Raw genomic sequence first — 11,257 nt, 5'->3', positions numbered from 1 at the left:
TGAAAAAATCACCTCAAGCTTGAAGAAGAGCAAAATAAAAAATAATAATCTAATCGGTTTTATTCAGCTGTTACAATATTTATTGTCCTGTTATCACTACGCGTAGATACTATGAAGTAATCGCTCTATGTAAAGTAGTAAAATGTGCGCGCCTCAAGTGCTCGGGTAGCGCGGCATTTGTGAAGAACATACTGACATTTTTCAAGCTTAAAAAAAGATCCTTCTGCTGTGTCCCACCCTGATCCGGTTTCATCTCAAAGGGACGATGCTGACGACCAAATTCTTTTTTATGCTGATCCTGGTTGCTGCAGCATTGCTTTTTTTCGTCCTATTTCATTGGTTTGCTGCTCAACAGCTGGGTCCGGAAGAAAAGTACCATCAAAGTAATGCAGGTAAGTGTTCTGGCATTTGTTGGGAGAATTTATCAATCGATTTCCTTGCTTGATTGTTTCTTTTTTTTTTCTTTCATTTTTTTTTTTTTTTTTTTTTTTTTTTTTTTTTTTTTTTTTTTTTTTTTTTTTTTTAGTATTCTACGATCGCATCCAATCAAACCGTAATTGGCAAACGATGAGCCACTCGGATGATCCATCGCTGCAGACCGTAAATTTTGATGAGCAGCTTGTCATCATCTACAATCGCGTTCCGAAAACTGGTAGCACCAGCTTTGTCAATTTGACGTACGATCTTTGCCGGAAGAATGCCTTTCATGTGCTACACATCAACATCACGGCCAATATGCATGTAATGTCCCTACCGAATCAGATACGCTTTGCGCGAAACGTCACAGCATGGAACGCCATGAAGCCAGCTTTCTATCACGGCCATTTAGCCTATCTGGACTTTGCACGAGCGGGAGTTCCCGGGTTCAAACCGTTGTACGTAAACCTGATTCGGAAACCGTTGGACCGATTGGTATCCTATTACTATTTCCTAAGGTATGGGGACGATTATCGGCCACATCTGGTTCGCCACAGGGCTGGAGATACGATGTCATTTGACGAATGCGTTGCCCGACAGAAACCGGACTGCGATCCGAATAACATGTGGTTGCAGATTCCGTTCTTCTGTGGCCATGGTGCTGAATGTTGGAAACCCGGGAGCCAAATGGGCCCTGGAAGAAGCTAAACGCAATCTTATCAACGAGTACTTCCTCGTTGGTGTTACTGAAGAGATGGAGGAGTTTGTCGAACTTTTGGAGCTGGCCTTGCCTAGGTAAAACAAAAATAAACGAAAAAAAGAATTGTCAAACCAATAACCAATTTATTTCACAGGTTCTTTCGCGGGGCATCGGCTCATTTTGCCAATTCCAACAAGTCGCACCTAAGGAAAACGAAATCGAAGATAGATCCGTTGCCGGAAACGGTAAAAAAGATCCAGCAATCGATCGTGTGGCAGATGGAAAACGAACTATACGAGTTTGCCCTGGAACAGTTTCACTTCGTTCAGAAGAAACTTCGAACGCCAGGTAAGTCAACGTTGCAGGATTTTTTCTATGAAAAAATAAAACCTAATCAAATCGTGCCCGCCGCAGCTGGCACAAACTAATTGAGTAGACAATTTAGGTATGTACCTTCTTAAGGTTGGGATTCTCAACAACACGAGGGAAGGGGAGAACAGGGACGGTGGTCTGATAATAATCTCAGTCAGGAAACGCATTTCGGTGAGGAAGAATCGAACTCGACTGTAGTAACATAGCGCTGTTGATTAGTTTTAAAAGTTTCGGTTATATATGTGTACTTTCAGGGTAGTAAATTTTAGGTTAATAGAAAAACAAAATATTAATTGTTTTTTCGAATTGTGAACTTTCTCTGCAATGTTAAAATTTTAGACAAATTCATTCCAGAAAACAAAACACTAAACGTACGAGGAAAATCTTACTTTATTTTTTTTATATAGACAAGCAACAGCTACATCATTCAAAGAAAAAACCTAATACGTATGCTAATTTATCAACATTTATAATTTCACATACTTATCGAGTTCCACTAGTTGACTCAATCAAAAACCATTAACAACTTTCAAGAAAGACATTTTTAAAACACGTGAAAAATTCTAATTTCCTCAAATAGGACAAAAGAAATTGCCCGAGTCAAATATCTGATAATTTATCTTTTATGGATAATAAATCAGACATGATGAATAAAATTTTGGTAAAAATTACCGATATTCCGGTGGGAATTACAGAGCGTTCGGAGATACAAATCTCAAATCTAGGGATCTTTTTCAGTCTTTTTGTTAAAAACAGTACCGTCCATAACTGTAGAGAAATTTGTGTGCACACACACAGATCTTCAAATTTGTACATCCATAACTTTTCATTCAGAGGAAATTTTATTTTTCATATTTTCTACTAAATTTAGACCAAGAATCGCAATATTGTCTGATAGGATTTAGCATTTCAAAAATATTTGCGACTTGGAATACTGCAGTACTACAAAAATTTAACTTTGTTTTGCTTTCATTCAAACTGCAATATCTCGCATATGACCCAATCCATGTTGTCGAAGTTTCATTGAGGGATTCTTCAAAAACAAATCATGTATCAAGTTATCAGGAAATTCAATGGGCTCAAATCAAAGATCAAAAGTTACGCGAGTTTGAACTTTTTAACCTTGGAACAAAAACTGCGGTTTCTGTAAAACTTTGGACGTGTGAAAAATACACAAAAAAAATATTTACACTGGTAATACGTACCGTGTAAAAAATCGTTCAAAAAAGGCCGTGTTAATTACGAAAAATCGTGCTTATCCAAGGTTCCATTTAAAATTTTGAAGTTGGGACTGAGATCAGCTCTCAAATTTGAGACAATTGAAACATGAAACCTGCGGCATGAACGCTAAGACTTTAGATCTACGGAAATAAAACCTGAGACATACAACCTGAAATATGAGTCCTTTCGCCTGAGATCTGTGATCTGAGACCTAAGGATCTATGGACTGAGACATCACACATAAGATATGAGACGTAAGACGGCAAACCAGGAATGTGAAAAGTGTGACGTGAAAGATGAGGCGTGAGAAGTGATACGGGAGACGTTTGACGTGTGTCGTGAGAATTGAGATGTAAGGAGAAGCGAGACGTGAGTAGCGGGATGTGAAAAATAAAAATTGAGAAATGAGAAGTGAGATGAAGCAGTTAAGAAGTTAGACGTGAGGAGTAAGTCGTGAAAAAAAAAGAGAGACGTAAATAGTGAAAATTTAGAAAAGTGATGTCCTTTCAGAAATCGACAGAGCATGCAAAAAATTGAGAGTGGAGTCAACGCCAAACTTAGAACAATACGGTTAATTTCGGCGGCACTGGAAGGACGACGAATGTTCTTATTCGGTTTGTCCTCCTACCAAGGGGATGTATAACACGAGATTGTTAAAATTCCTGAAAAAACAAAACTTGTCCTCCTACCGAGAAATAGGCAACGAATACGCATGCATGCGTATGAAGTCAGTTTGAATCATACAGTCGTACGGTGTAGTTTAGTTCGCCGATGAATGTTAACTTAGAAAACCTGGGATATGAGACGTCAGAAATGAAACGTTAGACGTGAGACGTGGGGAGTGAGACGTGAGCCTTGCAAAGAGAGATGTGAGAAGTAGTCCGTGAGAGATAGGAAGAGAGATGTGAGATTTCAAACGTTAGACCAATATCTTGCCTTATTTTTCATATCTGATGTCTAATGTCTCATTCTCATTTCCCATGGCTCGTGTCTCCTAATTTCTTATTCAGTCAAATGAGATCTTTGAAAACTCGAAACCTTATTTCAAAGCTGTAATTTTACATTTCATTAGTAAGGGTCGTCCATGATAGAGAAAATTGTGTTTCTCAAACGAATTTCTCATAAACATAAGTAATCCAAATTCATGGATTCTACACCTAGGTGTTGAAGTGTTTGAGCTAAGAAATCTCACATTAAAACACCGTTCGGGTTTAAACAATTTATTGATGTTAACACAACAATCTATTTACAGTACACTGTAATGTTCTAAACTTAAAAAGTACGTCATGAGATTGTTTTTCACTTTCTCTTGATTTTATATGCTCATCGGGGTCGTAGACTTACTTGTTCGTGTAAAATTGCTCATAACTTAGTAACCACCAAATATAAACTGTACACATAACCTAACCTTAACAAAAATTATGCTCTTGCACCACTTTTGCTCCCAAAAATATGTTGGTGAGCGGTGTTCAATTTAAACGCTAAATACATTCGAGTAGGTGAACATAAATTAAAACACTTTAAAATAGGAATGTTTGAGCTCAGATTGTTTTGTTTTTTTTTTTCTCTTTTTTTTGTTTGTTGTTGTTCATAAATACGTAATAAGAGAACTAATGGCTTTAGTCTTGGATTCATTCTTAGTCTGGTACAAGCATCACATTATCGTTCCGGGTATCCTTTGGTCCCATCGGCCTATGGCACAGACACAGGTTTACTTCTTTTTGTTCTTCTTATTTCGGATTTCCTCCATTGCCTTAACGTTGCCGTACTGGTTGATAGCGATGTACTCGTTATCGCACTTGATCAACAGTTCGTACCACTGTTCGCCCTGAACTCTGGGAGCGTCGACTGTGCCTCCGTAGCAAGGTGGCAAACATTCCTGGGAGATGTGCTTGTAGAGCGATTCGCGATCCGTTCCATGGAACACGATTCGCCCACGCAGCTTGTCACGCAGGAAAGGCTTGAACAGAGCAAACACCATGTTGAAGATCTTAGGCTGATTCACGATTTCAATGCCTTTGATACGCAGCGGCATGGCGTCTTGCAGCCAGTCTACAATGCGCATGGCAAAGGGTGGTGTAAACTGCCAAGCTTGCTGCAACGATAGGCCATCCATGTCGAAGATAACGACGGCTCCGTGAACTTGCGTTTCCGGTTCCAACATGGCGGCCTCCAGGAACAGAACGCAACCCTTGAACACCTCGTCCAGGGTGACTTCCTTGTGCTTCCAGCGTTTGCCCAACTCGATCAGCAAGATTCGACGTCCCAACTGGTCCCGGTTGGGAAATACGGCCAAAATGTTCTGCTTGAAGATGTTGGTCTCGCGTGACGGGCTCAAATCCATATACATATCGGCGTGTTTGACCTTGAACTGATAGTATCGCTGGATCTGTAAAAATAAGGAATCACTTTGTTAGCTTTGATTTGACTGATAGAATCTGACACGGGCAACTTACCAGCTCATAAGCACTTTTCGGGTAGAATTTGCAGGGTCGCAAAAACCGGACCAACCAGGCTTCATTATCGGATGGCACGACCAGCTCGTCTTGTGCTGTAAAAAAAAGAAGATATTTTGTTAATACATAATAATTCAGTGGGACGTGTAATTATAATCTATCGATTTTGGTTGCTATGTTTTACACATTTTGTCTATAGGTGAAAATATCTCGAAAAAAAGATGATGACGTTCAGTTCAGTCTGGTCGAATCCCAACAACAACTCCCAAGTGGTCAGCAAAACAGCGGTATATAAAAATATGGCTATAAACCGTGCGTTAATTTAAAGGGTCCTTTCCTATTTCTTATCTAAATTTCTCTTGAACTAAAAGGTTAATGAAACCAACTAGTGAAGCTCCAAATGTTTGTGGAATTGTGACCGGCTCGAACCTGTTGTCAAGAATTTATCCTTGAGTATCGCGTTCACATTTCTACTCGTAAGTCATAATATGAACCTATTACACTCAGGCAAATTCTTATTACAATTTTCATGAGATACATCTTATGAAACGCTTTTTGAGTGCAAAGTTAGTTTTCATGAGAGTCTTACGAAATTCGTTCAATATTCATAGGAAGATCTTATGAAAAATCGAAGAAGTGGCATTGTGAAAGCAGAATAACTTCTTTGGAACCGGATGTTTTTGGGCTGCTGATGGTGGCCATAATGTATAACTTTCCAAAAAAAAATTAGCCGAACAAAAAACTTAAGTTTTTCACATCAAATGTTTTGAATAATTATCATTAAACGTAACATATCCTGTTTCCATAAGACTCTCTTATGAAAAACAAACAACCTATCATTGAATAGGTGTTCATCTGATTGTACACTCAAAATGTAGGTACTTCATCACCCAGCTGATAACTCAATTTTTTTTTTTTCATTTGGGGCATTTCCCCTATTCAAAATTCTCTAACGACTTGTCTTATTGCGCCGAGGGAATCTTACGGCATACATCATAGTATTTTTCTGAGTGTATAAGTAGTAAAGTAAACACGATACTCGAGAATAAACAGAATAAAACAGCAAGTTCTTGCATTCTCTTCTAATAGGTACGAAAGCTGATCTATTGCCTCCACTTCAGTTGATATATGTATGGGGAGCTTTAAGGATGAATTTATCTACACAAATGTTCGCTAACATCCGCCAGGTCGATAAACTCCATACTCGATTAGACTGAGTCGATTCGGGGTCATTTTTGAATTTCTCAAACTGGGGTCTTAAAAGCTTCGTTTTGGTCCAAAACTCATCCATGATTTTTGTAGAATTTTTAAGTGATTTTAAGAGTAAATTTGAACTTTTAGGTTTGTATGGGAAAATTGAATATTTTGTACTGAAAAATCAACATCATTTTTGTTTCTTTTGTGGAACCGAGCCTGCTTATGGTTTTTGTGCCAATTTATAAATTCTTTAGAGAAAATTTTCCGCTGAACAACTTTGTCGAATATCATAACTTCGTATCTTTTTATACAAAAAAAGTTATAAGCTGTTTAACGGGTGTATGTCTTTTGGCATTGATAAACAATAAATTCAATTCACACCACTGCTTGTGCCCCACGAAGTATTGCATGAAAAGTGGTCATGCAATTTCCAGCTAGGCAACCAGAAGTTTTTATTTTAAATACCTATAATTTGACAGCTAGAAAACACCATTTTTGCCTTTTTGTTATAGAAATGGCTGATTTTGTAAAAAGAAAAAAAAATTTCGTGATATAAAAAAAAATTTAAATTGCTTACTTATCATATTCATCAGTTGCTTTCAAGTAGCTACTTATTGTTAAAACTTTAGCTGGAAAGGTGTGCCATTTTAAGATTTTGATTTAAACATCTTAATATTTATTCACCTTTGGAAAATATTTTGAAAGTAAGTATGTCCACGTGGACATGACTCAAACCCCTACCCCCCTCTCCATGGACAAGCGTGGACATTTCCATACCCCCCTCCCCCCCCCCCCCCCCTAAGTTGTCCACGTGGTATGTGAACGGCCCCTTGAACTTCCATATTGTTTATAGCCATCTGGATGCACTGCTGATTGCAGAGAGAACATGACGTGACCTTTCCCACTTGAAGCCCGCTCCGCGTGGGAGCAAACTCATTTCAAAATTTACAAACACGGCGGACTTTCTATCACTGATCACTGATTTTTCTAAATTTGGTTGGCATTTCCTAACTGGGATAGCATTTCTTCAAATCGATCGATGTGCACTCTGGAATCGACATTGCGTACTGTTGTAAAAATTATCCAGAAAACGAAATCGAGTGTCCAATCAGTAGTTTGGTCAGTGTTTCTACCATATCCGATTTAAACTGACATTAGACGACATTTTATACGATCTTCTGACTATGCAGTTGGAATTGCGATTCGTAACACCATTATAAACGACTTAAGTAATCATTTCTGATACGATTTCATGTTTGTTGGGCATCAATCGGAAGCTTCGGTGAACAGCCAATTATGGACCGTTTTCAACTGTTCACTAATTTTTTTTTCAACAATGGACAATGTACCTTAATTTCCAATAAATCAAATCTACTTCAAATACACTTGACTTTTTGGCACAACTTGAAAGAGAAATTTCATAATTTTAGTTGCCACCCTTTACTAAAAGCTGTCGTGATTTCGCGAATCTCAATTCAGAGATTCGCTTAGACACGTCTGTCACTCACAAGAATAGATCAATGACTGACTTTGTTTCGTTTATTTGCCTGTGTTGCCAAAATAGCAAACGTTGCCGTACAAATTTATTTTATTTTATTTATCTTCAATGTTGCCGAATACAACTATTATTTTATTCCATTTTAATTAAATTTGATTTATTTTCGGCATATCCTTCATCTCATCCCTACATTCCTTCTCACCAGAGATGCCAATGTGCCTGATTTTTCAGGTATTGCCTGATTTTTTGAGGCTCTGTCTGACAACCTGATAAGCCATTGAATTTGCCTGATTTTTCAAAATATGCCTGATTTTGCCTGATTTTTGCGAATGTGATGAAAAACGGGTAGTAAGGAACTGGATAAGATACCATTGCTGAAGTGAAAAAGTGGAAATGTGGCTAAATTAAAGCAATCTAAAGAATCCCCTTCTTATTTAAAAAAGGGAATTAAAGAGAATCTTTCGATTGCTTGCTTTGATGCTTCGATTCAGTAGAACTATTCAACCAAGTAGGCATACAACACATATACGAGAGAAAATGAGGAGCGGTGACCAAAAAAAAAAGGTCATCACTTTTGGCAAAATTTCCGTTACTTAATCATACCCTGATTTTGCCTGATTTTTATTTCGCCAGTTCCCTGATTTTCGAAAAAATATGTTGGCAACCCTGCTTCTCACCTCTATTCTCAATTAAAACTTTTTACGCGTCGACTTTTGTTTTTTTTCCTTTAGAAAAAAAATTATCCACCAAAAAACCTTAATTTTTATTCCATATTCCACATCTTTATTCTCCATCCTACAAATTTTATTTAGTCTCTACTTATCCTTCATCTCATCTCTATATTCCTCAATAGAATCTTTAATTTACAGACTTTACTGCCGTTGGACGCATAATTGTCACATGTGACATTTCGACGTTTTTGACTTTTTGATGCCAATCGTCATAATTTGATACGTGTTATTGAAATTCTTTGTAGAAACATGAAGTTTATTCTAGAAATTTCAAGAAAAATTCAAAGTCAATTTGTCACACTGGGACACATGGACGCATAACTGTCCCACTGTACGCACATTTGTCACACTCAAGAAATGAACGTATTATAACTTCGGAACGTCTAAATAGATTTTCACCAAACTTGGCTTACGTGTCCTTGATAGTCGGGAGGAGATCACGAAAATATAAAGAAGGGGAAGGGTCACTGTTTTCGCGACATCCCAGCATGTGCAAGAAAAACTCTGCAAACTGCTTCGGGTTCTGTGCTGCCGCTTGGAAGAGTGCATGCAAACGAAACCCGCTTCACAACATTACTCAAATATTACTCTTCCGGCGCCGAGGAAATGTAATCCACAATTGTCCATATGTGATTGTCGGTGGTTTGAGCAGACCATTTCTACTTTGGATTTGCTTTGAGTTTTATTTTGATGCACCTCGCAAAATACCGGAGATATCTGTTTTTTAATGTTTACGAACTATTCCGCCAGAGTTACTTCATCCGGAACTTGTCCCAGAACCGTATTCACTTCAAACTGATGGATTGTCCTCTTCTGGTATCGCTTCTTTCGCGGTTGCGACATTTTAAGCATGGCTGACAGGTAGTTAAAGAAATGTTGCTTCCTGAGTGAAAGAGCTGCCGCAAATTGCTCCCCGTGCCGTTTTATTGATCGAACCCGTTAAACACTTCATGTTTGTCACCAAATAATGTACGCTATTCATAGAATTTCGCGGCATAAATGCCACACAAGGATTTTCATTGAAAAATCAGTTCAATTTCGAAAATTTGATCGAGGCTCATATGATAGGAGTATACTTAAGAGATCTACGGCATTGAAGTCAACAAAAATTGCGAAACTATGCGATATCAGCAGAGTGTTTTTGTGAAACTTTGATTGCGTTTTTCTCGCTTTGCCTTTTTGTAACATGTGACAATTATGCTTCCAACAGCAGTTTAGTTTTTCTAGAATACAAATTTGTATATCCCAAATATCCCTCATCTCAATTCTACATGCCATTCTCTGCTTAAGCTATACAAATCTTAATTTGTTTTTATTTTCTGCATATTCTTCACCCCATCCGAAAGTATTCTTCACAAAAGCCTTCCCAATTTGTGCTTTTCCTGTCGCTGTGCTTTTGTTTATTAGAGCCGGTACAATCTTCATCTCATCCCTACAAAAGCATGGATCATCCAAAAAAGTCTCAAAAGTCAAATTCGTATTCGTTTTTGCCGATAAGTTTGCAGAAAAGTGTTTGATCTGGCAAGGTATTTGCAGCTGCGGACGAAAACCCCAGGTTTTTTTTTGTGAAAAACAAGACCATGGACTCCGAAATGTACAAGGAGGAGTGCCTGAAAAACTTTTTTTTCCGTACATTAGATCTCAAAAAGGATCAGTAAAGTTTTGGACAGATTTGGCAAGCTGCCACTACAGCAAAGAGGGCCCGGGCCAACGGGTGGATTTTGTCGAAAAGAACATCAACCCACCCAACTGCCCACAATTCCGCCCTATCGATAAATTTTGGGCAATTGTCAAGCAGAAGATGGAGAAGAATGGTAGGACGACTCGAGATGCAACAGAGATGAAGAGATTGTGGAACAAAATGGCCGCTAAGGTCAGCGAATAGGGTGTCCAAACTACGATGAGTGGTACTTGACAAAAAGTTCGAAATTACATCCAAACAACATCGGAATAATTTTTTTCATTTTTTTCCTTTAAAGTGCGATAAAAACCCTACATTTTGAGTTTCGTTTACATAGCTCCGAGATAGACCTTCTTTAATGCGTCCAGATTTCACGTGATCCATGCTTTAGTTCCTTCACTCAGTTTATGTCGTTACAAGTCAAGAAGTCGTAGAGTTAAAGATTAAAATGGTTAAGTATGTTAATCATATTTCTAATATGGTTTATCCGTTATATTTTATCAATTTAATCTCTGAATGAGAATACTGATTCTAAATATAAACATGATCTCTGTTTTTCGATCGCAAAATAGTGCTTCAGTTGCATCTCGAAAATATCTAAACTTTCAATTGGAACAGAGAGCAGCAATCCGGATCACCATGATCCAGAACGCTTAAGCACTCACTCAGATAGGTAATCGGAAAGCGGTTCGCTTTGCCTAGGTACGAATGACTTCCATTAGTTCTGAACGGCCAACGGCAGCGGCAAAAACAAAATCATTCTAACAAATGACACTGACCCGTCGTACCTACTCTCGATCCGGTTTCGCGAGCAATGATTTTCAATTTCAAGTGTCTCATTACACCTGTGGAGTACATATGCACGTACGAGAACGTGTGTACCTGAACTTACTTTCATGGCTTTTACGAAAACCCTAAACAGGTTTCAGACTGTTGTGGCTGGCGATACGCTTCTACGGTACGTCCGTCCAGACAAAGCCAGTA

At 38.2% G+C, this 11,257-nt stretch overlaps 2 protein-coding genes across 6 annotated transcripts in view; one reads left to right on the top strand and one right to left on the bottom strand.

Annotated features, from left to right (window-relative positions):
* The first annotated feature begins 7 nt into the window (after positions 1-7).
* On the top strand, positions 8-2,039 carry LOC129746171 (heparin sulfate O-sulfotransferase-like). The gene is given in 4 exon segments (XM_055739700.1): positions 8-392; positions 527-1,101; positions 1,103-1,212; positions 1,272-2,039. Coding segments are annotated over 4 exon segments (1,086 nt in total). The 5' UTR covers positions 8-265; the 3' UTR covers positions 1,546-2,039.
* Positions 2,040-3,916: 1,877 nt separating this feature from the next.
* Positions 3,917-11,257, bottom strand: part of LOC129745699 (alpha-tocopherol transfer protein-like) — a 44,260-nt gene continuing 36,919 nt past the window's right edge. For all 5 annotated transcript variants that reach the window (XM_055738990.1, XM_055738991.1, XM_055738989.1 and 2 more), the window contains 2 exons: positions 5,167-5,261; positions 3,917-5,099 (listed from right to left, as the gene is read on the bottom strand). In XM_055738990.1, the coding sequence (XP_055594965.1) occupies positions 4,422-5,099; positions 5,167-5,261 (773 nt within the window). In that variant the 3' untranslated portion in view covers positions 3,917-4,421. The remainder of the gene's footprint in view (positions 5,100-5,166; positions 5,262-11,257) is intronic.

This window comes from Uranotaenia lowii, chromosome 2 (assembly GCF_029784155.1).
Source record: "Uranotaenia lowii strain MFRU-FL chromosome 2, ASM2978415v1, whole genome shotgun sequence".
Classification (NCBI taxonomy): Eukaryota; Metazoa; Arthropoda; class Insecta; order Diptera; family Culicidae; genus Uranotaenia; species Uranotaenia lowii.
Note: the sequence above shows the minus strand (reverse complement) of the source record. Positions and strands in the feature narration are given on the sequence as shown.